Source organism: Papilio machaon, chromosome W, assembly GCF_912999745.1.
Source record: "Papilio machaon chromosome W, ilPapMach1.1, whole genome shotgun sequence".
Classification (NCBI taxonomy): domain Eukaryota; kingdom Metazoa; phylum Arthropoda; class Insecta; order Lepidoptera; family Papilionidae; genus Papilio; species Papilio machaon.
This window is the reverse complement of record NC_060015.1, coordinates 2672362-2699800: the sequence shown is the minus strand read 5'-3', so window position 1 is coordinate 2699800 and position 27439 is coordinate 2672362. Positions and strand designations below refer to the sequence as shown.

Here is a 27439-nt window from a genome sequence, read left to right as displayed (position 1 = left end):
AAGAAAAAAAACAAATGAATGACGGTCATAGAACCACAAATACATGAGTCTATAGCTGTACAAATTTGAATTTGGAATTCCTTACCAAAGAGGAGAAATTCGTGATTAAAGTGGCCAGTACGAAAAATGCCAATTTTATATGTAAGGACCTAATATATTTGACTCTTTGTCCATCTTAGGACGTTTCTTAAGAGTCTCCCACCAACCACCATTATATTTGTGACTCTTTGTCCATTCTAGGACGTTTCTTAAGAGTCTCCCACCAACGACCATTATATATTTGACTCTTTGTCCATCTTAGGACGTTTCTTAAGAGTCTCCCACCAACCACCATTATATTTGTGACTCTTTGTCCATTCTAGGACGTTCCTTAAGAGTCTCCCACCAACCACTGTTATATATGTCACTCTTTGTTCATATTAGGAAGTTTCTTAAAAGTCTCCCAACAACGACCATTTTATAAGTGACTCTTTGTCCATCATAGGACGTTCCTGAAAGAGTCTCCCACTAACCACTATTATATTTGTGACTCTTTGTCCATATTAGAACGTTTCTTAAGAGTCTCCCACCAATCACCATTTTATAAGCGGCTCTTTGTCCATCATAGGACGTTCCTGAAAGAGTCTCCCACCAATCACCATTACATATGTGACTCTTTGTCCATATTAGGACGTTTCTTAAGAGTCTCCCACCAATCACCATTACATATGTGACTCTTTGTCCATATTAGGACGTTTCTTAAGAGTCTCCCACCAACCACCATTATATATTTGACTCTTTGTCCATCTTAGGACGTTTGTCAACCAACCTAATAAAATTGATATTTTATTAGGAGCTGATGCTTACAGCTGCATTCTAAAGGAAGGCATAAGGAGAAGTCCATCAAGTAACTTGATCGCGCAGAACACCAATTTCGGATGGATCTTATCAGGTGCTGTAAATAATTCAAATGAAAATTCTAACTTCACACACAATAATATTAATGTAATGCATACACAAATAAGAGAAGAAGATGTTCTCAAGCGATTCTGGGAAATTGAAGAACAAATTAATAATAAAAAGATACTTACCCCAGATGAACAAAAATGTGAAGAATTTTATGCCGCTACTACCTCAAGACGAGAAGATGGTAGATACGTAGTAAGATTACCATTCCGCATTGAGGACCCTCAATTTGAAGATACTCGTTCCGTAGCTGAAATAAAATTTAAATCATTAGAAAAAAGGTTAGAAAAGGACAAAGAGCACAGTGTAATAAAAGAAAGGTACACTAGTGTAATAAAAGAATACTTACAATTGGATCACATGAGACCTGTAAATGATAATAAAGGGGATGTTGCTGTATACTTACCTCACCATGCAGTGATACGGAATGACAAAACAACTACCAAGGTAAGGGTAGTCTTCAATGCATCGGAAAAATATAAGTCAGGTGTTTCGTTAAATGATACACTCATAGCCGGTCCATCATTGCAAGCAGATTTGAGACGTACTGTGTTGAGATGGAGAGTTCATCCTATTGGTCTAGTGGCAGATATTGTTAAAATGTACCGTCAGATAAGGATAGCTGATGAGGACACCAAATACCAACGAATACTCTGGCGTGATAGTCCAAATAAAGAAATAAGGGATTACGAATTGCTGACAGTAACGTTTGGAACCACTTCAGCTCCTTACCAGGCAGTCAGAACACTTCACCAGATTGTTTACGATGAAGGTAAAATATATCCGCTAGCAGCCGAGAAGGTTTTAAATTGCTTTTACATGGATGATTTGATGACTGGATGCTATAATGTAGAAGAAGGACTAGCAATTTATAAGGAAATGACAGAATTGTTAGGAAAGGGGGGATTTTTATTGCAAAAGTGGAACAGTAATAATGAGGAAATTATAAATAAGATAAATGAAGCTGAGAGACAAGGAATACAAAATCAACTAGATCAAAAGCAAATAGTTCAACAACAAGGAGGTCAAAAACAAATAGATCAATGTACGGAAATGGAAACTAGAACAAGCCAACAAGGAGGAAAAAATAATAAGGACATAGAAGATAAGGGAATAGATCATAAAATAGACAATGTTATTAAAATTTTAGGACTATCTTGGAACCGCAGCATAGATGCATTCCAGTATACGGTGAATCTTCCACCGCAGACGACTGCACCTGTAACAAAAAGAGCTGTAATTTCAAATATAGCACGTTTGTTCGATCCTCTAGGATGGCTAGCTCCGAGTGTAGTGATAGCAAAAATATTTATCCAAAAATTATGGCTCGCTGGAATTGAGTGGGATGAAGAATTAAATCCTGAGTTGAAACAAGAATGGAATACTTACCGACAGGAATTGTCTCATCTTACCCAGATCGCCATTCCACGCTGGCTTGGCACGAACTCCAACGATGAACGTGAGCTACATGGTTTTTGTGACGCTTCTAAGGCAGCCTACTCAGCGGTGGTATTCTTGCGAATGACGGATGTCACAGGCAAGGTCAAAATTGCCTTGTTAGTTGCAAAGACTAGAGTTGCTCCTATAAAGCAGATCAGCATTCCTCGTTTGGAATTGTGTGGGGCAGTACTCCTTTCAAAATTATTGATGGAAACGGCGGAGGTATTGTAGATTTCAACGAATAAAATCTTTGCTTGGACAGATTCTACTGTTGTTTTAGCTTGGCTAAATAGTCACCCAAGCAGATGGAAAACGTTCGTGGCCAATCGCACATCTGAGATATTGACTTCAATGCAACCATCTCAATGGTTCCATGTGTCAACGACGGAAAACCCGGCAGACTGTGCATGAAGAGGACTTTTACCCAGTGTGCTTGTGGAGAATTCCCTTTGGTTTTCTGGACCAACTTTTCTTAGTTCAACCATTATTTATAAAAAGCAAGATGTTCTGAAAACGGACTTAGAGCAAACATTAAAAGTTTATGCTGTTGTAACTTCAAGCAAGGATTGTGATATATTTCAAACTTTTGAAAGATATTCCTCTCTATCAAAACTACTACGAGTAATTGCATATTGTCGTCGATTTAAAAATAAGGGTAAAAACGATACTGACTATTTACAGAAAAAAGAACTCGAAAAGGCATTAGAATGCTGTATAAGAAGAACACAGGAAGATACTTTTAAGGAAGAATATGTACAATTGCAAGATAAAGGGTTCTTACGGCTAAAGAAAAGTAAGTTAAAGTCATTGTGCCCTTATTTAGACGAAAACGGTTTGATTAGAGTAAAGGGTAGACTAGAGAAATCTTCGCTAGACGAACAGATGAAGCATCCAATAGTATTGCCAAACAACGCACATCTTACTCGCTTAATAGTAGCCGACGCTCACATCAAGACACTACACGGAGGTAACCAGCTCATGCTAAACTATTTAAGATCAGCCTACTGGATACTTGGAGCAAGAAATTTAGTTAAAAGGCACATTAACAAATGCGTGACCTGTGCTAAGCAAAGAGCCAGTACCAAGGCTCAAATAATGGGTGACCTTCCGTCTGTCAGATGTAACCCGTCGAGACCGTTCTTGCACAGTGGTGTTGACTACGCAGGTCCTATAAATGTAAGGACAACAAAGGGTCGTGGTCACCATTCATATAAAGGCTACATATGTTTGTTTGTTTGTATGTCTACGCGCGCTTTACATCTAGAAGTAGTCAGTGACATGGGTACGCAAGCATTTTTAGCGGCCTTTAGACGGTTTGTGTCTAGACGTGGTCATTGTGCCAAACTTTATAGTGACAACGGCACTACATTTGTAGGCGCTTCGAGAGAGTTACAGCGACTCGCGCTATATCAAACTTCTATAGCACAACATTTAGAGGCGAACAACACTGAATGGCATTTCATTCCCCCACATGCTCCCAACTTCGGTGGGTTGTGGGAAGCGGGAGTGAAATCAACAAAGTTTCACCTCAAACGGGTTATCGGTGATGCGACACTTACCTATGAAGAGCTTACAACACTTCTTACCCAAGTCGAAGCTTGCCTGAATTCACGACCGATAAGTGTTATGAATCTTAATGATCCTGGAGAACCAATACCATTGACCCCAGGACACTTTCTAATCGGTGAACCTATAATTTCAATACCAGAGTACACTAATTACGAAAGTTCAAATGTTCATTCTCTAACACGATGGCAATTTGTTCAGAGGATGTTGCAATCATTTTGGAGACGTTGGTCTCAAGAATATTTAAGCAATTTAATGCATCGTTATAAATGGTCGTCCAAGGCTCAAGAACCAAAGATTGGTGATATCGTTCTTATAAAAGAAGACGATATGCCTCCTAGTCGTTGGTTGATGGGTCGTATTATAGAGAAACATCCCGGTGATGATAAAATCACTCGTGTAGTTACGTTGCGCACAAAATCATCTAGTATTATAAAAAGGCCAACTAATAAACTGTGTATTTTACCAGTATTCGAAGAATGACATAGTACTTTTCTTAAATCATGTTCTTTTTTATTATTATTTTTTTTGCATCTTATTTTTCTTACTAGTTTGTAATCATTATATAAAGTATTGGTTAATTTCAACATGTTCAATTGTCTCTTATGCGTAATATCGTCAATAAACTTTATAAAAAAATAATGTATCACAAATCTAAATCAACGGCATGTTTATAATCATTGGCATATTATCAAGGACATTCTTCCACTAAATGTCCTTGGTGGGCGCTATGTTCAAGATGCAACTCACATATTGTAATCACTTAGGTCGTTAGATGGCGTAGTGTTCTTATTAGATCGCACTATGGTTTGGTTAGCGTGGTAATGTATACGGACCGCGAGTTAAAAATAAAGACACGCTCAGATCAAAATACAGTTGTGGTTTTATTTAATTATTGACCCTTCTAGTAGTTCAAAAATTTCGAGGAGCTGTCAAGAAAACACGCGAAGTGTTAAACAATCATATTACATCAGAGTATAGAGGTGCGGCGCACTCGCACTGTAATTTGATGTACAGAGTTTGTCCATTCATTCCTGTTGTATTCCATAACTTAGCTGGGTATGACTCACATTTATTCATTGAAGAATTAGCGAAGTATGAAGGTTCGATTAACATTATACCGAAAACAAAGGAAAAATATATGTCATTCACAAAAATAATAAAAAGTAAATATTATAAACACCCCATTCAAATAAAATTTATTGATTCTTATCAGTTTTTGAATTCTAGTCTCGACACACTAAGTAAAAATTTAACAGAAAGCGATTTTTATCATTTATCAAAAGAATTTAGCGACAAAAATAAATTTGAATTAATAAGAAGTACTGGAGTCGGAGTTAATCAAATCAACGGAACATAATAAATCTTCATCACTATTACTCATTCTTTAAGTTTAAACAGTTTTCTTGACTAAAAAAGAAAAAAAAAACAGTTAGGCGGCTATTATAAATAACAAAAAAAAGGCCTATCCTAATAAACAAAATAAGAGTATATATTGCAGAAAAGGAAAAAAAAAATAGGAATAATGAAAAAAAATAAAAAATATTATGTATAAATACACTTCAAAACGATCTGCTTCAACTTCTCTCAATATGCTCTTTGGGGGACTACTCTCTGTTAGTCGGATGTAACGCTGGTAGAGAATTAACAAAAATTTAAGACAAAACAAAAAAATATATACAGATTATTACAGTAACAGAGCAAAACAAAACAAGCAAAAAAATAAGAAATATACAAAAGCTGTACAATTTACAGTTCTAGTTATTTCACCTACCGGTGATTAGATGCGTGTCAAAGCAATACATTAATTAACAAGCCAGAAAGTATTTGGAGTATTCGGAAACAGCAATGAAATGGCATCGAAAGCAAAAGCAAGCAATGTAATTTCCAATACTACACTGCTTAAAATATTGTATTATCAATACAGTGATACAACGAAAACAAAAAAAAAACAAAATTGGCAACGAAGATAAAAGCAACCATAATGAACAGGAACAATATTGAACACTACGCTACTTAAAACAATAGATTTACACTACAGTCATAACTATATAGATAATGTATTTGATTGAATATTGTTCCTGTTCATTATTATCTAATAATGTATAATATTATCTAATCACCGGTAGGTGAAATAACTAGAACTGTAAATTGTACAGCTTTTGTATATTTCTTATTTTTTTTGCTTGTTTTGTTTTGCTCTGTTACTGTAATAATTTGTATATATATTTTTTGTTTTGTCTTAAATTTTTGTTGATTCTCTACCAGCGTTACATCCGACTAACAGAGAGTAGTCCCCCAAAGAGCATATTGAGAGAAGTTGAAGCAGATCGTTTTGAAGTGTATTTATACATAATATTTTTTATTTTTTTTCATTATTCCTATTTTTTTTTTCCTTTTCTGCAATATATACTCTTATTTTGTTTATTAGGATAGGCCTTTTTTTTGTTATTTATAATAGCCGCCTAACTGTTTTTTTTTTCTTTTTTAGTCAAGAAAACTGTTTAAACTTAAAGAATGAGTAATAGTGATGAAGATTTATTATGTTCCGTTGATTTGATTAACTCCGACTCCAGTACTTCTTATTAATTCAAATTTATTTTTGTCGCTAAATTCTTTTGATAAATGATAAAAATCGCTTTCTGTTAAATTTTTACTTAGTGTGTCGAGACTAGAATTCAAAAACTGATAAGAATCAATAAATTTTATTTGAATGGGGTGTTTATAATATTTACTTTTTATTATTTTTGTGAATGACATATATTTTTCCTTTGTTTTCGGTATAATGTTAATCGAACCTTCATACTTCGCTAATTCTTCAATGAATAAATGTGAGTCATACCCAGCCAAGTTATGGAATACAACAGGAATGAATGGACAAACTCTGTACATCAAATTACAGTGCGAGTGCGCCGCACCTCTATACTCTGATGTAATATGATCATGATCTCGAACTCTGTCGTTTAACAATGATTTTTTACATATGTGACATAAAGTAGCGTTGTTATATTCTACTTCTTGTTCCGAGGTTAATGGAGTGATCGGTTTTTTTTCATTTAATATTTTATGTATACGTACAGCATCTTTTATCAAACATTTCACAAACATTTGCACACAGTCTTTACCTCTGTATGAAACATATTTGTTTAAGTGATTGTTATGTGAACAACATATGTAATACGCAAAACATGAAGGTTGGTGTACTTTTAGATTCTGAGTTTTAGTAGAAATACTTTCATCGCAGTCAAAGAGCAAACATTCAAAATCAGCGTAAATAATAAAATTATTTTTTTGTTGTCTCTCGTAATGTTCAAATTTTAATATAGAGTTTTTTTCAGGTAAAACAGATACAATTTTAGAACAACTATGAGTTTTGTATCTTGCTTCTTTACTGAAAAATTGTAAACATTTTTCACATAAGTAAACTTTTCCTTTATAGTGAGTAACTTGACGTCGAACTAATCGAGTCAAGTCTTTAATCAAACAATAATGCCCTTCACTACTGTTAAAACGTTCAATATACAATAAATTTACATGGTTTTTTTTCTCTTTTTAGACAAATATAAGGGTCCTGTTACAGTATCCTTCTGTAAACCATATATGTATATATTTACACTAATATCAGGATTATTTTTTTCAAATATTTTAATATCATTCAATGTGAGAGGAAATTTCATTCCTTTGGTATTTAGTATACTGGAATAATGAGGATATGAGCTAGTTACACAAACGTTGTTCTTAGCTGGGTATAATGCAGCTACTATACTCCATAAGAAACAGTGGTTATCTTTATTTTTAATATTAATGCAACTTTTTGAATATTTGATTGCTGGTGGTAGATCTAAATAAGATCCATCTCTCATAGGAGAATACTTATTAATGTTAATTTCAACATGACTCACTGATAAAAATGACCATCCAGATTGAGTATGCTGAAATTCAGTAAACTTTTTATTCAATATATTCATAACTTTTTCTAATAATCTATTCAAGTCTGAGTTCTTATAAACAATAATATATTTAGTATTAAATGATTTCAATTGCTTTTCATCTAATTTTGGCAGTAAAAAATAAGCGAAAAACTCAAAAGATCATGCTCTTTCAATGATATATTGAATAATTTCAATAAATCTGTTTGATTATCACTCAGGAACGCCTCTGGACTGAGGTACTCGTCTTCCTGAGTGACGTTCAATCGGTATGTTACTAATCTGTTTTTGAAGGCAGACGCGACAATATTGATATTTGCGAACTGCGTATTCAATAAAAAGTCTTAAGGAACGTCCTAGAATGGACAAAGAGTCACATATGTAATGGTGATTGGTGGGAGACTCTTTCAGGAACGTCCTATGATGGACAGAGTCACTTATAAAATGGTCGTTGCTGGGAGACTTTTAAGAAACTTCCTAATATGGACAAAGAGTCACATATATAACAGTGGTTGGTGGGAGACTCTTAAGGAACGTCCTAGAATGGACAAAGAGTCACAAATATAATGGTGGTTGGTGGGAGACTCTTAAGAAACGTCCTAAGATGAACAAAGAGTCAAATATATAATGGTCGTTGGTGGGAGACTCTTACGAAATGTCCTAAGATGGAAAAAGAGTCAGATATATAATGGTGGTTGGTTATTATTGGTATGGTATTCTACGAGTATTATATGCAGCATTGTCATTAATGTAATGAAAATTAATTTCATGGCGATATGATAAATAGATTTTTTATAATGAACTAGCTGTGCCCGCGAATTCGTCCGCGTGAAATACTATTTTGGGTAGAATTTTTTTTGGGCTAATTATTTTATTTAATCAACGTGCTATGCTTTGATTAGTGATGCAACGGAAGTGTCTTACCGGAACCAGAAACGGAAACAGATGTCAAAAATAAATTTTAGCAGAAACGGAAACGGAAACGGAAGCGGAAACAGAAGTGTAAATAATAAAAAAAAACATATTAACAATTTTTTTTTTGTCAGAACAGTTTGTATTCGTTTTTAATTTATTAAGGCATTGGATATCGGTGTCCTTTAGCCTTCAATATATGTATTTTTACTGTGCTGCAATAAGTTAAAATACGTTTTGTTTTTTCAGGAAACAAAATTACACTATTTACAAATTAATGTTCGCCAAACCACTCGTGTTGATAAACGACAAATATATTTCTTTATTAATACATTCACTGCTGACCATTCGGATCCGAGTGCGCAGAGCTATTAGTAGCGGCGCCTCCCCCTCGGATCCGAGCGAGGGGTCCGTTCACTTTGTAGTATATTTTTTAAATATATGTATTTCCAGTATGTGTGTGTACGTGTGTGTGTACGCGTTTATGTTTATGTGTGTGTGTGTATACGTGTGTGTATGTCTGGGTGTGTATGAAATGTTACAAGATCTTGAACCGAGAAGATAAAAGCTGGCTTTGATTAGTATCCTTACATGTTTTACTCAATATTCTGGAATTTGATGAAAAACTTAACTTTGTCAAAATATTGTAACATATTAGTACACAGAAATGCAATCGTGGAACAAATATCTACATACGAGTATTAGTGAACTAAACCATTGCCATCGCTAGTGCTCAAAATGATGATCCCTAGTGCTCAAAATGATGATCCCTAGCGCTCAAAATTATGATCCCTAGCGCTCAAATACAAAAAACATTATTAATTTATCTATATGTTCAAACACTCCCAGATGTACTAAATAAAAATTCACCATAAAAAGTTTTGGCTCCCAGCTGTTACCTTTTTTTATTTTGTAAACAGTGAATGTGTTAAGTATCAAAAACACCAAATCTAGATTAGAAAAATATATAATTATTAGGCACTTGACTTGCAATCTGCAGGGCCTGGGTTCGAATCCCGCTATGTACCAATATGTTTTTCGATTTAGATATGTACATTTATCCGACGTTCCTACGGTGAAGGAAAACATAGTGATGCTGCCTGCACATATCTGAGAAAAAATTTAATGATATGTGTGAAGTCAACCCGCTCTGACTATGGCCTAGTCACCTCTAATTTGGGGTGGGCTCCGAGCCCCTCAGTGGGGATGTATAGTGAGCTGATGATAATAACGATGATGATATATTGCATGGTTATCACTTATTCAAAAGTACATTTAATAACTCGTAAGTATGAAATAGTCACATTTTGCCAGTTGTCAAATTTTATATGGACAACAACTAGACAGTTTACTCCAGCAAGAGAAACTGATTGTTTCAAACAGCAGCAGAAAATATTGAAATTAAAACAAACAAAATGCGACAAGTGCCGAAAGGCCGCGCACGGACTGCGCGTCTCGCGCCGCGCATTTGGATATCTCAGCCGTCGTAAAGTTCCGTTTTATCTCCGTTATAAAAGTTGCGGAAACAGAAGCAGAAACGGATGTTGAAAAGCACGCGGAACTTCCGCACTTGCGGAAACGGAAACAGACATCCGTTGCATCACTAGCTTTGATGTATGTAGAAGAACATAGAGAGAGGTGTATCTCTCTATAATCGATATCTTTTTTGGGTATCGATCGAAAGTACTTGACGAGATCCAGGTCCTCGGGTGGCTGTCAGATTTTTCCGCTGAGAAAAACCGCGGAAAATCACCTGTTGACGAAAACCGCGTGGCCACGAGGTCCTGGAACCAAGACTGCAAGAGGGACGTGACACACCTCGTTGTTTATTCAAAATTAAAATTGACGGTGTATTCAAAATTAAAATCGGACATCACACAAAGGAGATATTGAGGCACAAAGTGGGGAAAAAATTTGCCCCATTTTCAAAAAATCGTAACTCAAAAAGTAAAGCTGTGACCCATATCAAAATTTATTAAAACAGAATCTCCAACTCCTGACGAAGATTTTGACACCTCTCTTGGATTTTTTAGGCTAGTATTTTAAAAGTTATGACAAATTAATCACAGTAGGTCGTGATTGATAAAAAACATCCTGACATAAATATTGAAAATACAAAGTAATCAAGGTTTAATTGATACGAAAATATAGTGAATAGACAGAGGACAGTGTAGTGAACAATAAACAATAAAAAACTGTAAGAAAAAGTGAAAGATTTTAGTGTAAAACAACTTAGAAAAAGGTAAACAAAGTTTTCTAAAATTGTATAAAAGTGTGTAAATATTCATAAATAGTTGTAATCTTGACCTACAAAGTATAGTGACCCACTATATAACAGGGAGACTATAATTTATGATTACAAAAATAATTAATTTTAAACATTTTTTAGTGTTTACGTAATTTGAAACCAAAAACTGGTACCAGAAATACTGGTACCAGAACAGTGGGAGTGGTCTCAAAAGAAAGATCTTGACGAGAAAATAACTTTGATACCTCAAACGTCCAGATTGGACGAAAGGGACCGGAGAAAATAGCATTTAAAAAATTTTGTAAAATCCCTCCCAATATTGTATTAGGTCCTTACATATGAAATTGGCGTTTTTCGTACTGGCCACTTTAATCACGAATTTCTCCTCTTTGGTAAGGAATTCCAAATTCAAATTTGTACAGCTATAGACTCATGTATTTGTGGTTCGATGACCGTCATTCATTTGTTTTTTTTCTTCTGTTTTTTTCTGTTTGCGTCACTCATTTTACAAAATGGAAAATTTAAAATATCGCATTATTTATGAGTACGAGTTCCGCCGTGGCACTAGTGCTGCGGAAACGACTCGAAAGGTGAATGATGTGTATGGCGGTCGTGTTGCAAAAGAAAACACAGTTCGTTTTTGGTTCCAACGTTTTCGTTCTGGAAATTTCGATCTGCAGAACAAGCCCCGTGGACGGCCTGAGACTCAAGTTGATAATGAGGAGTTGAAGGCTATCGTGGAAGCGGATCCATCGCAAACCACGTCCGAGTTAGCTGCAGGCTGCGATGTTAGTGATAAAAATGTTTTAATTCACTTGAAGCAAATTGGGAAGATTAAAAGCTTGAAAGGTGGGTACCTCACGAATTGACTGAAGCAAACCGGCAAACGCGCGTCGACTGTTGCGTTACATTACTAAACCGGCACAATAATGAAGGTATTTTAAACCGAATCATTACCTGTGATGAAAAATGGGTTCTTTACGATAATCGGAAGCGCTCAGCGCAATGGTTGGATCCTGGCCAGCCAGCCAAATCCTGCCCCAAGCGAAAATTACCCCCAAAAAAGTTACTTGTAAGCGTTTGGTGGACTAGTGCCGGTATTGTTCATTACAGTTTTCTCAAATCTGGCCAGACTATTACGGCTGATGTCTATTGTCAGCAATTGCAAACCATGATGGAAAAGCTAGCGGCTAAACAACCTAGGCTGGTCAATCGCTCCACGCCACTGCTGCTTCACGACAACGCTAGACCACACACTGCGCAACAGACGGCTACTAAATTAGAAGAGCTTCAATTGGAAAGTCTAAGACAACCTCCGTACTCCCCGGACCTTGCTCCAAAAGATTACCATTTTTTTCGAAATTTGGATAACTTCTTGCAAGGGAAAAAATTCAACTCCGATGGGGCAGTCCAAATCGCCTTCAAAGATTTTATTGATTCCCGTCCGACTGTTTTTTTTAGTAAAGGGATCAATGAACTACCTTTGAGATGGCAAAAGTGCATAGAAAATAATGGTTCATACTTTGATTAATTAAATATATTATATTAAAAAATATTCGACTTTTTGTTCCTCCCATACAAAACGCCAATTTCATATGTAAGGACCTAATATATTTGTAAGATAAGTATTGTAAGAAACGTAAACACATTAGACAATAGGGCGTTGCCGCGGTGTCGCAGGCAACGTGAAGCACTGGACAGTATAGGACTCGACCAGAATTCTAGTCATTTTAAAAAAAATTGTGGTCTTTGAATAAATAATTTTAGTATTGGTAGTATTAAACTTGAAATCATAATATTTAAATTTTATTAATTTTGAAAAATTATAATTATTATTTTAAGAAATTTTAATAGTAATTATATCGAAATCTAAACTTTGGATTTTAAATATTACTTCTTAAAAGTAAATATTTATTTTTATATTTTTAAAAAATTTTTAAGTTAAAAAATTTTTTGAAAATTTTTGAATTTCAATATTCACCTGGTCTAGTCCTAGTCATAAGTGTATATAAATATTGATCGGTTATTGCCATCAATATTAGCTTTAAGAAATCGTACTATAATTTTAACTTTATTCCATACTGACATAGCCTATTTCTTGCAGTATTAGATATAAGTTAGATATAAAAAAAAAATTAATTAATTAATAATTGTTTTACCTCATTTTAACTTTACTTTTTATTGACTTTTAAGATTTTATATTTTATTTTAATTTTTTTTTAACTTTAGACTCTGTATACTTACTTTTTACTTGCTTTATATAATTTGACACGATTCCCTGACAATGTTTGGTTTCCGCACGCCAGACAAGAGGGCTGACAGGGCTCCCTCCCCTGATACGGAAAGACCGGGGACTTCAAAAATGGCCCCCGCAGAAAAATCCACTCCTCCTGAAAGAACAAAAGGAACTTTAGTTAAAGAAGCCCATAAAAAATTAAACATCAAATTAAATATAAACAAAGAGACATCCGATAGCTCTCCGAAGTATCGGAATAGAGTTACAGAAGCCAAAGCATGGGTGACTAAAGCGAAAATACACCTGTCACAGTCAAGGAATATCAAAACTGAAATTAAAAACGAAGTTTCCATATTTGAGGGTAGGTGTGAAATAAGTTAAACAGTTTTTATCAGTTCCCAATTACAAATATAATTTAAAAATATAATTAAGTAGTGTCTATGTTCAGTACTTACATGTGAGAGTTAGTTACCCACTGGCTATCTATTTCCTTTCTAATTTTACACAAACATTGCCACAAAAGTCACACTATCCAATCACAGTTATGGAAGCACTGAAAGAATCTTTTGCTACTATTTCTGAGATGTTTAACACCCGAATGTCAGAATTTCAACTCGAACTGCAGAAGTCTAGTCCTGTCCTAGTTACAGCCTCATCACTTGCTGAAGAATTTTCTTCTTTCAAGAAATTCATTGCATCGGTGCTGGAAACAATGCAAAAACAAATAGAATTTTTGAGCAGAGACATTGACCGAATGGAATTACAGCGAAGGCGTCAGATAATATTACTTCATGGCATCTCTGAAGACAAGACGGAGGATACTGCTGAAGTTGTGTCAAAATTGATGTCCAACAAATTGAAAGTTCCTGGTTTCTCAACTTCTTGCATCAGTCGTTGTCATAGGCTAGGACGTACTGCAGGTAAAAAACCAAGGCCAATCATAGTAAAATCCGTGAGGTCTCCATGCGTGATAAAACTTGGTTTTCCAAAACCAAACTAAAGGGCTCAGGTATAACGCAATCAGAGTTTCTGACTAGAAATCGCCACAATATATTCTTGGAGGCTCGGAAGCGACATGGCATTACGAACTGTTGGACAAAAGACGGCATAATTCATGTGCTGGCATCGGATGGCTCAATCCACCAAGTTGAGAGCTTGGCAGAACTTGATGCTGTCCCGATTGAAGCCAGCCCTGCTTCATCTGCGCAGTCAACAGCCACAGATGGCAAGCCCTCTGTGAAATCGTTTGCTAATCAGGTTCGCACAAAGCGAACCACAAGAAAATAGAGCATTTCTTTTTTTTTTTTTTCTCTTTCTATTTTATTATTTCCTGTATTCTAGTACATAGTTTATTAAATGTTTAGTCTTCCACACACTTGGATAAGGGATTTTAGAATTGTGGGCTAAAATATACATTAATGACGGTCGAGTTGGCGATTGTAGCTTTTATGGCGAACACAATTATATCTAAGGACTTACTATCCAAAGTTTAAAGTTGCGGAGAGAGGAGTTTTTATTAAATAAAATCGTACTTAGGTTAGTTATTTTCACTACTTTTGATGTAACTTTGACAGTTTTATTTTATAAGTGGTCAAAGGTTTTTATTTTATACAGCCACAGCCATAAGTCATGTATGCTACTAAAATAAATTAAAAAAAATACTCTATTTAATTCGATTAAAGTTTTTTTAAACCAAACATATTATTTATGTATTTTAATTTTTATTTCGAAATGTTATCTTAAATTGATTAAAAATAATAAAAATCTGACATTTATATTGTTTACTTATTTCATAATTTTGAAGACACGGAACGCAAAACTACGAAGTAGCAAAGAGTATGTAACCATTTCATAGTATACTAGCGAAATGTTTACATACTCTTTGGCATTATCTGTTATGGTCTCAGATGAAGAATTATATAGATATGGCATGCGCGTTCACCCGTAAGGGACAGATAGAGAGTACTATAGACTATACCTATATATAAGTAAAAGGATTGGGGTTACCAGTTATTTGTTTTGTCCCGAAAATGAATAATTACGATATAATTTAATATAGACCAATTTATATATTCCCAATTAAATTGTAATTAATAAACGTAATAAATATAAAAAACAATGCGTAATTTTTGTTTATGTGACTAAGATTACGTAAACAGATTTTTTTAGTAATACTTAGTCAGGTCATAAATTCTGTCACATGTTTAATATAAAATAATTGAAACAAGTTTATTCATTATGTGACCATTTATATACCAAATTGAACTTAACAAAACATAGATTCTTATGACACTAAAGTTTATTCAAAATGACATCCGTTATTTTGAATACAGGCCTTCAATCTGCTCGGCCAGTCGTCTATCACAGCACGAACGAGGTCCATGTCAATATCGGCGGCTGCCTTAATCAAGGATGTCTTGAGTGACTCCAAAAAAAAAATTTCCCGATATTTTTTTTCCGCGTACCGCTTCAACAAAGCGCGGCATCTCTTCAGTCTTAGGTCCATTAGACGAGCATTCAAACGATGTCCTATTTTTCTTCGATATGCACGAAGCCCTAAGTCTTCATAAAAAGCTACAAAAAACATACCAATATTATAGTCATATAATTTTAAATTACTCTGTATATCATTACAGTGAACACTACATGTAAAACTACTTAATATTAAACTATTTTGATTGTAATTTCTAAGAAACAAAATTTACATGGGACAAATTAAAAAGCATACTCTTTAAAATCAACGGGATAAGAAAGTATCAAATATTTAAAAACACAGCATATACCAGAATTAAAAACTCCTTTTGAAATCTGTTGAAAATAGTATAAAAAATGTGAATTGTTTCATTTATATACATTATACATACTATAATTTATTTCCCCTAAATTCAGGGTAATTTTTACAACAAGATGGTGGTATTATTTTTACGGGTAATAACCAACCAATTTGAAAAGAAGTTTAATATGGCCGCTTGTTTCCCAGATCTACAGTATATTATTTGACACAAATGACATCTGCGTTTGGGCGCATAATGTTCGAAAAATACTATTTTATTTTAGCTAATTTTACCCGTATTTTAACATATTAGTTATTACAAAGACTGTAAAAAACAACTAGTTTGTATTTTCTTCCTTATTTTGTATGAATACATGTGAATAAGTGCGTAGTTTCAGTACTTACGATTGAAAGGTTATGTTTTTCTCTTTTCGCTGACTACGGCTTTTACAACCAACAATACAGCAGTATACCATGTTTTATACACTTGATCTCACTAAAACTGTAATATCAAAATATTTTTGCACAATTACAGCCACTAAGTACTCACAATTTTCGAAAAATAGCACGAATGTCAAACTTTGTTAGGGACAACCTAGGTTGTTTGTAGGGGACAACCTTTGTTCCAAACAAACCCCAAAGCCTGGTACGCAGAAAGGGACAGAAGATAGTTATCCCTGTCTTTGTCACGTCACAGGAATTGGGTATAACTGTATCTCTCTCACTCACGGTATTATTATTACCGTGTCATAGACTTGGTTATGGTTATTCAGTTGAGATTTAAACATACTTTTATGTTATGTCTGTTACTGTTATGGCGTCTCCGAATCCTCGGGATTTAGAATCAGGTGAAGCTGAGGTGATGATACCCGGAATATCTTCTGGGTCATCAGTACGACGAATAAATCCGTACTCGGAGGAATTGTTGTAAGTCACATTAACGGTAGTAAATTCTTTGTAAATTTGTATTGTAAGGTTGGATATGAGTCACAGAACCGAATTAGTCAACCCCGACACCACGTGGTACTTTCCGCCCTACCCCTAGAGTGTTTATGAAAAGCCGGAGGCGCGGAGGGGGAGCAGCCCCCGCCCGCTGTAACAATATATATAGTATAGGCACCCGCGCCTTGTTACGCTAGGGCGGAGGGGCTGCTCATCCCATAGCGCCGGAGACGTTGCAAATTTCTTTTGTTAGGGAATCAAATTCTGCCTATTTCATATGTTTTTTTGTTATTTTTAATCAATTTAAGATAATATTTCGCATAAAAAATTAAAATGAATTTGTCTTTTTTTTTTAATTTATTTTAGTAAATAATAAATAAATTACAAACAAATGTCAGTTTTTTATTATTTTTAATCAATTTAAGATAATATTTCGCAATAAAAATTTAAATAAATATGTCTTTTTTTTTTATTAATTTTAGTAAATAATAAATAAATTACAAACAAATGTCAGATTTTTATTATTTTTAATCAATTTAAGATAATATTTCGCAATAAGAATTAAAATAAATATGTCTTTTTTTTTAATTTATTTTAGTAGCATACATGACTTATGGCTGTGGCTGTATAAAATAAAAACCTTTGACCACTTATAAAATAAAACTGTCAAAGTTACATCAAAAGTAGTGAAAATAACTAACCTAAGTACGATTTTATTTAATAAAAACTCCTCTCTCCGCAACTTTAAACTTTGGATAGTAAGTCCTTAGATATAATTGTGTTCGCCATAAAAGCTACAATCGCCAATTCGACCGTCAATAATGTATATTTCAACCGAATTGTATACTGTGGTTTACTTATGTAACTGTAATTTTACACGTTTCTGTCGTCCTAATTTATAGATATTGTTTGTACAAATCCGTGTTGGTAAACAAACACTTCCAGGAATGACAGCTGTCACGCTGCATTTTATGATTGTACTCATTGACGCATACTTGTCAATCATGTCAAACTTCAAATGCACTGTGACGTGCAACGCCATAGATTATAATTAAACTACCATAGATGTCATTTAGAAATAATTTGTTTCTATAGAGGTTCTTGTTTGAACTTTATGGTTTTTAGGTACATTTAGTAATTATAATAGTATACGAGTACACTTTATATTTTTCTTTTTTTCTTTTTTCATTTAGTTTTTTCATGTGAATAGTTTGTGTGACATATCGACAAGTGTGTCAGTAAATATTACAGTACTGTACGATTTACTTTATGTTGTTGGTTAAATAAAATACTTTTAGTTATGAAATAAAGTATATTTAGAGTAATTACAAAATTAATACAAGGAGATGCGCGTGATACGTTAGACGGCCATTACGGAAGAGGAAGTGACATTCCGTTAGTGTTGCCACTATAGGGTTACGCTTATATTCCAACACCCTCCCTTAAGCGTAAACCCATTGCTGATGTGAAGATATTGTGCTTGCATCGGGGGAGGCCTTTGGTCAGCACATCTGCAATCATCTCACCGGAGCAAATGTATTTAATTTTGACCTGGCGGGCTGCTACCTTTTCTTTAATAAAATGGTACTTGATGTCTATATGTTTTTTTTTTTTTTTTTTTTTTTTTTTTTTTTTTTTTTTTTTTTTTATGGGCGGCGCTATGCCGCCCTCTCGTTCTCCCCCTGGCGTATTTTGAGCCAGAGACTTTGGTTGTCTTTATTAATAATCATAGAAATTCTTAAGCTAGTTACTTATTCAATATTACATAATTTCTTAATGCTAATTTAAAACTTAATGCTATGTAAAATAAATTAACATTGTAAAATTACTATCTATGTACATTTAAAATTTCGTTTAAAAAATACATATAAATTTGCTAAAATTACAATAATAAAAAATATATTTACAATTAAAACTTTAATACTAAAACTTATGTCAAGGTTAAAAAAAAATATATATAAATGGTAAAAATAGAATAAATATCACATTTTGGTAACTAGCTTACTTATTTACTAATGTCGACAGCATTCGGATTATGTTTTATTCCTTTTTATTACTATATTTGCTACTTCTTTACAGTACTCTATTAATTTTCCTCTACTTTCTTTATTTCTTATTATATTATTTATATTTTCTAATGATATTTTCCCTTTTATTGCAGTTTCGAGCTCTACTCTCTTCCTACCAAACACCGGACACTCTACTATGGCATGCAGCACGGATTCGCCCCGTGCCGGATCGCAGATGCACGAGGGGCTCGTCTTACACTTGAACCTGTGTAAGTATTCTGCGAACCCCCCGTGACCTGTTAGAACTTGTACCAGCACGGGGTCCAACTCTATCTTGCGGAGCACTGGGTAGGCGCTGATGGCGTCAGGGAAGAAGACTCTCGTTGTCGAGGCCGTGACTCCCTCTTTGTAGCGCCTGTTCCATTCGTCAAGCGAGTCCAATCGGAGTTGTCGCTTGACGAATGAAACAGGGACTTTGTCGTAATGAGGTTTGGTCTTTACTCCGACTGCCGCTTGTTTTGCGAGTTGGTCCGCCCTTTCGTTTCCCTCCACCCCCACGTGCGCTTTTATCCAGTTCAATCTTACTTCCTTCCCCACTTCCACACAACCTTTCACCATTTTCCTTATTTCCCCTACGAGGGGGTGGAGGGACTCGATACTTCGCAGCGACTCTAGGGCGGACCTGGAGTCGGAGTAAATACCAAACCTCCTTGAGGGGCTCCTAACTACAAACTTCACGGCCTCATATAGGGCATACAGTTCCGCCTGATATACGGTGCAGAAGTTCCCCAGCTTTAATTTCCGGCAGGAAGTCTCCGCGGCGCCATCCCATATGGATATCGCCGCGCCGACTCTGCCGTCAATTTTGCTCCCGTCGGTGTAAATTCTTACATCGACGGTAGCTCGCTGAGCAACTTCGTCACCGTCCGTCAGGCAGTCGAACTGCAGCCCTTCCAGGTGGGCGGGGTGCTCGGCCTCTTCGTACTTTGTCGGTCTCTCCAAATCTCGGTCCCGCAGCACACGCTGGCTGTGGCCCTTCTTTACTTCGTAAAGAAGGGCCGCTTCTTGTACCCGTAGGTCCAGAGGAAGCAAGCCAGCGAGTGCTACGGCAGCGTTTAGAGAGACCGTCCTATAGGCCCTTACGATTTTTTGAGCGAACCCGCGCTGCACCCGGTCTAACAACTTTTGAGTAGTCTTCTTCCGTGCCGCCGGCGCCCACACACTGGCGGCGTAGAGGACGATGGGCTCCACTACCGCGACGTATATGGTTCTGATGATCTCGGGGTTCAGTCCCCACGATATCCTAGCGGCGGTTGACAGTTGACGATAGAGCTTTTGCACTTTTATTGCATCATTTTCAATGTGCTTGTTAAAAGTGAGCTTATCGTCAACTGTCAACCCCAAGATCTTCATGCTGGTGACCAGCTCAATGTGTCCCCCTCCCATGCTCAGACGTGGGGAGTCGTATTTACGCTTTCTGGTGAAAACCATGGCCCGGGTCTTATGGGCCGCAAACTTTAGCTTATTACGGACTCCCCACCCCTGAGCATGGTTGAGAGCCACATTGGCGGCACCTTGTATGTCCGCGGTGCTGTTGCCCGAGAACATCAGAACCACATCGTCGGCAAACGCTTGGCAGCGGACGCCCATCTCCCTCAGTTCCACCAGGAGCGGATTCAGCAGTAGGTTCCAGAGCGTAGGACCCCCAATGGAGCCCTGCACGCACCCCTTGGTCGGCTTTCGGGTCCACTCGGACCCCGCATACCTGACGCGCACTATTCTGTCACTAAAGTAGTGGTCGAATAGGCGCCTCAGGTTTACGGGGCAGCGAGTCTCGGCTAAGCTGCACCTCACAGCCGGCCACCAGGCGTTATCGAAGGCTCCCTCTATGTCTAATGATATCAGCACAACGAGCCTCCGTTTTTCAACTTCGGCTCGAATGTGCTGAATCATGTCATAGAGGATGTCTATATGTTTGCTGCGGACTTTATAGGCATCAGTACCTGAAACACTAATTGCACTTTGATTGTCACAGTACACAATATTTGGCAGACCTGACACTACTTGACAGATTTCATTTTCCAATTGTTGAAGCCACATTGCTTCTTGTACAGCTGACGCTAAGGACATGTATTCAGCTTCGGAGCTGGAAAGAGCTACTGTAGTTTGTTTCTTTGAATTCCAGCTAATACAAGCACCCTGAAAAATAAACGAGTATCCAGTACAGGATCTTCTATCTGATATGTCGCTAGCCCAATCTGCATCACAATAGCCAACCATGTTTAAATTATTTTTCTTGAAAGTTAATTTTAAATTAATTGTACCTTTAAGGTAACGGAAAATTCTCTTAACAGTTATCCAGTGCTGCATAGTCGGACTGTTATTAAATCTACTGACAGTATTGACAGCATAGGTTATATCAGGCCGAGTGCCTTGAGACCAGTTCAGTAGACATACAACTGCTTCTTGATATGGGATATTCTTTAAAATTTCATCTTGACTCTCTGCTTTCTTTAATTGTATTCCAGTTTCAATAGGAGTTGGTACTGATTTACAATTTGACATTCCAAATCTTGATCAATGATTGATCTATAGAAACTTTTTCTAAATTATTGCACTGTAAAATTTTAAAACCAATACATTGCTGAGCTCTGCCAAGATCTTTCATCTTAAATTTCTTATTTAAATTATCTTTAATATATCTTGCAGTTTTATCATTATTGAAAAAACAAAGCAAATCATCAACATACACTGCTATGTAAAATATATCATTTTCATTCTTGTGTATGTAGTATATGGAAGGATCAACCACTGACCTTTTTAATCCAATATCCAAAAGAGCAGCATTTAACTTTTTATTCCATTGTCGGCTGGCTTGTTTCAAGCCATACAGAGCCTTGTTGAGTCGACACACTTTGTTTTCTATTTCATAACAGGGCGGCAAAGTCATGTAAATTTCTTCTTCAACTTCACCCTGTAAAAATGCAGTAACGGCATCTATTTGATGAATTTGTAATTTATATTTTGCTGCCAAACCAAACAAGTATCTAATTGATGTCTGTCTAACAACTGGGGCATATACATCATGGTAATCAATACCTTTTGTTTGTTTATATCCTTTTATAACAAGGCGCGCTTTATCCTTACTATCCTTACTAACATTATAAATGCGAAAGTAACTCTGTCTGTCTGTCTGTCTCGCTTTCACGCAAAAACTACTGAACCGATTTAAATGAAATTTTGTACACAGATAGTCTAGAGCCTGAGGATGGACATAAGCTACATTTTAACGCGAAAAAGGGGTTGTAAGGGGTTGAAAGTGGGGGTGAAAGTTTGTATGGAATTATCGTCATGTTTACAGGTAGAAGGTTGAAACTTATTTTCAAGGCTAATTTGATAAAGATAAATATGACTTTAAATTTTTGGAAAAATTTTACCCCCAAGGGTGCTAAATAACAATAGGGGATGAAAATTTGTTTGGCAATATATTCGGTTTTGGTGAATGTTTTGTTTAATATGCTTTGCTGTAACCCTTACCAATATTTAGTCTAGAGCCTGAGGAAAGACGTAGGCTACATTTAAACGCGAAAAAGGGGTTTGAAGGGGTTGAAAGTGGGGGTGAAAGTTTGTATGGAATTGTCGTCATTTTTACAGTTGGAAACTTGAAACTTATTTTTGAGGTTGCTAATTCTATATAAATAAATATGAAATTAAATTTTTGTAAAAAATTTACGCCCAAGGGTGCTAAATAACAATAGGGGATGAAATTTTGATTGACAATATGCTCGGTTTTGGTGAATGTTTTGTTTAATATGTTTTGCTGTTATCCTTGCCAATATTTAGTCTAGAGCCTGAGGAAAGACGTAGGCTACATTTTAACGCGAAAAGGGGGTTGTAAGGGGTTGAAAGAGGGGGTGGAATATTGTATGGAAGTATCGTCTTTTTTTACAGTTAGAAGCTTGAAACTTATTTTTGAGGCTGCTAATCCTTACTAATCCTTACTAATATTATAAATGCGAAAGTAACTCTGTCTGTCTGTCTGTCTGTCTCGCTTTCACGCCAAAACTACTGAACCGATTTAAATGAAATTTGGTACACATATAGTCTAGAGCCTGAGGATGGACATAGGCTATATTTTAACGCGAAAAAGGGGTTGTAAGGGGTTGAAAGTGGGGGTGAAAGTTTGTATGGAAGTGTCGCCTACTATTGTTTACTGAACCGATTTAAATGAAATTTGGTACACAGATATTCTAGAGCCTCAGAAAGAACATAGGCTACTTTTTAACGCGAAAACAGGGTTGTAAGGGGTTGAAAGTGGGGGTGGTAATTTGTATGGAAGTATCGTCATTTTTACAGTTAGAAGCATGAAACTTCTGTCTAAGGCTGCTAATTTGATATAAATAAATATGAAATTCAATTTCTGTAAAAATTTTCCCCTGAAGGGTGCTAAATAACAATAGGGGATGAAAATTTGTTTGGGAATATGTGAGGCTTAGGTGAATGTTTTATTTAATATGTTTTGCTGTTACCCTTACTGATATTTAGTTTAGGGCCCGAGAAAGAACAAAGACTACTTTTTAACGCGAAAAAAGGGTTGTAAGGGGTTGAATGTGGGGGTGGTAATTTGTATGGAAGTATCGTAATTTTTACAGTAAGAAGCTTGAAATTTCTTTCTAATGCTGCTAATCCTTACTTAATATTATAAATGCGAAAGTAACTCTGTCTGTCTGTCTCGCTTTCACGCCAAAACTACTGAACCGATTTAAATGAAATTTGGTATACAGATAGTCTAGAGCCTGAGGATGGACATAGGCTATATTTTAACGCGAAAAAGGGAATATAAGGGGTTGAAAATGGGGGTGAAAATTTGTATGGAAGTGTCGCCTACTATTGTTTACTGAACCGATTTAAATGAAATTTGGTACACAGATATTCTAGAGCCTCAGAAAGAACATAGGCTACTTTTTAACGCAAAAACAGGGTTGTAAGGGGTTGAAAGTGGGGGTGGTAATTTGTATGGAAGTATTGTCATTTTAACAGTTAGAAGCTTGAAATTTCTTTCTAAGGCTGCTAATTTGATAGAAATAAATATGAAATTAAATTTTTGTATCAATGTTACCCTCAAGGGTGCTAAATAACTATAGGGGATGAAATTTTGTTTGGGAATATTTTAGACTTCGGTGAATGTTTTGTTTAGTATGTTTTGCTGTTACACTTACCAATATTTAGTCTAGGGCCTCAGAAAGAACATAGTCTGTTTTTAAACGCGAAAAAAGGGTTGTAAGGGGTTGAAAGTAGGGGTGGTGATTTGTATGGAAGTTTCGTCATTTTTACAGTTAGAAGCATGAAACTTCTGTCTAAGGCTGCTAATTTGATATAAATAAATATGAAATTCAATTTCTGTAAAAATTTTACTCTGAAGGGTGCTAAATAACAATAGGGGATGAAAATTTGTTTGGGAATATGTGAGGTTTAGGTGAATGTTTTATTTAATATGTTTTGCTGTTACCCTTACTGATATTTAGTCTAGAGCTCGAGAAAGAACAAAGACTACTTTTTAACGCGAAAAAAGGGTTGTAAGGGGTTGAATGTGGGGGTGGTAATTTGTATGGAAGTATCGTCATTTTTACAGTAAGAAGCTTGAAACTTCTTTCTAATGCTGCTAATTTGATATAAATAAGTAAGAATTTCGATTTTTGTAAAAATTTTACCCGTAAGGGTGCTAAATAACAATAGGGGATGAAAATTTGTTTCGCAATATGTGAGGTTTTAATGAATGTTTTGTTTAATATGTTTTATTTATTTACTTATTTTATTTATTTATTTATTCTTTAGCACTTTTATAAGTACAAGGAGGACTTAATGCCTAAAGGCATTCTCTACCAGTCATCCGGTATATGAGAGGAAAGTATAATTATGTGCAGGGCAGATATGAATTGAAGATACAATTTTACTAATACAATATTATGTAATACAGTAATATATTAGAAATAAATAGGTATAAATAAAATATTGTATATAATATTAATAAAACATTGTACATGTAGAAGAAAAAGAATAAGATAAATAAAAACTCTAGATTAGTAAGTACAATAATAAGCGATAACAGCGAGAAGGCTACTTATGAATGGAGTCTCATAACATAATGATGCCGAATCAGACGCTTGAAAATAATTTTGGAGGAGGCTCTTTTAATGTTAGGTGAAAGATCGTTCCACAGTCTAACAGCTGTCACAGAGAAGGATTTATCCAAGAAGGACGAGTGATGAATAGGCGCGGATAGTGAGAGATTATCAGAGGACCGAAGAGAAAGCTCGTGATTTTCACACAGAAATTTGAAGAAGTCTTTTAAATAAGAGGGGTAATTTGTATCATTTAATACAGAGTAAAAAGTGCAGAGAATACGAACGTTCCTACGTTCTCTGATGGGCAGCCATTTTAGTTTTGATCGGAAATCCGACACATGATCGAACTTGCGAAGACCATAAATATATCGTATGCAGTTATTAAGTAGTCTATCCAGCTTATTCAGTAAGTCGGTATTTAGATCAATAAAACAAACGTCGGCATAATCAATAATGGGAAGAAGAAGGGAATTTACTAAAGTAAGCTTTGTTTTGACGGGGAGGAAGTGTTTAAATCGGATGATAGAATGGAGAGATGCATAGAATTTGCGACAAATTTCTTTGACATGGGCTGACCATCGCAGCTCGGAGTCAATAATGACACCCAGATCCTTGACTGTGCTCATAAACGGGATGACACAACCGTTGAGTGAAAGGGACGGGATGTCATCAGTAATAATTTTAGTTAACTGGCGGGAACTACCTATTAAGATTGCTTGGCATTTGTGTGGGTTAATTACGATGCCGTATGCTTCAGACCACTTTTGGAGACGAGACAGGTCATTATTCAGTGATAATATAGCAGAATTTAGGTCATTGACTGATGCAGCACTATATAATTGCAGGTCATCAGCATACATGTGGTAATTACTTTTGAGATGAGGGGAAAGCAGATTTATAAAGAGAGAAAAAAGGAGAGGGGACAGTAATCCGCCCTGGGGGACGCCCGTGTCCACTTCAAGCCAGTCGGATATAGTCTGACCACATCGAACAGCTTGACTGCGACCACGCAGATATGAACTGAACCAGTCAATGGAGAAGGGAGAGAAATACAGCTGGCTTAAAAGAGCTAAAAGGAGATCGTGGTCGACAGCATTGAAGGCGTTACTGAAATCAACAAGGACAAGTACTGTTATCATTTTAAGTTCCATGTTGGAACGAATATCCTCAGTAATTTTTAATAAAGCTGTTGTAGTACTGTGACCTTTGCGGAAACCGGACTGGAAGGGATTAAACACTTTGGCATTAGTGAGGAAGTCATTGATTTGAGTGAGGGCAACTGATTCTATGATTTTGGAAAGAAAAGGCAGAATTGATATAGGTCTGTACTCGCTAGGTAGAATGGGGTTAGGTTTTTAGGGAGTGGTATCACATGGGCTTTACGCCATAGTGCTGGAAAGGTACTAGACGTGAGGGAGAAATTTACAATATGTGTGATAATAGGTAGTACTTGGTCAATAATGTGCATCAACATGACCCGTCCAATGTCGTCGCATCCCACAGCTTTGGTTTTTAGGGAGTTAAATACTTTTCTGATACAGTCTTCACTAGCTGGCGCAAAATAGAAAGGAGTCGAAATAGAAGGGGTTTGTATAGATTTAATTTCATTGAGGGTGTCGGATTTCATTGATGGGGAAATTTTAGAAATGTTAGTGAAGTGGGAATTTAAGGTATTGCAATCAATATTAATTTTACTATCCGTAGGCAATTGCTGACCTACTCCGAGAGACCTCAAAAATTTCCACAAAGAAGCGGGAGAAGAAGTTTCAATCTGCTGGTTAATATATCGACGTTTAGCGTTACGAATAAGCTTATTGCAAAGATTACGGATAACTTTATACGAAGACCAGTTCAGTTCGTTCCTTTCGCGTTTGAATATGCGGAAAGCCCGATCTCTTTTCTTCATCACGTTACGTATGGTTTCATTAAACCAAGGTGACGGTGGGTGCTTCAATTTGACAGTATGAACTGGCGCATGTTTATCATAAAGTTGAATGATTAATTTGTTAAATTCTCCGACTTTGTCATCGACAGAGGCAGCCGCTTCGACCGCGCTCCAATCAATTTTTTGGGCATCACAGTGCAACAGATCGATATTCAACCGAGCAAAGTTGCGTTTCTCTAAGACTAAGGGTTTATGTTTAGGAGATTTTAATTTTAATGAGCAAAAGATGAGGTCGTGATGTGAAAAAGCAGGTGCAGAAAACTGGCCGTAATGTGCAACTAAATCGGTATGCGAGGTTAAAAGAAGGTCGAGAAGAGTGTCTGTTGCACTAGAGTGGTGCGTGGCAGTTAGTTTTAAAATATCCAAATT

General features: G+C 35.9%; 1 protein-coding gene across 1 annotated transcript; it reads right to left on the bottom strand.

Annotated features, from left to right (window-relative positions):
* Window positions 1–19024: 19024 nt before the first annotated feature.
* LOC106708248 lies at window positions 19025–20953 on the bottom strand. The gene has a single exon (XM_045685456.1). It carries the CDS (start codon window positions 20951–20953, stop codon window positions 19025–19027), a length of 1929 nt encoding a protein of 642 aa, XP_045541412.1.
* Between the last annotated feature and the right edge of the window lie 6486 nt (window positions 20954–27439).

What these genes read in the sequence shown, in the direction of transcription:
- LOC106708248 (XM_045685456.1), bottom strand. Translation starts at nt 20,953, where the DNA reads ATGATTCAGCACATTCGAGCCGAAGTTGAAAAACGGAGGCTCGTTGTG.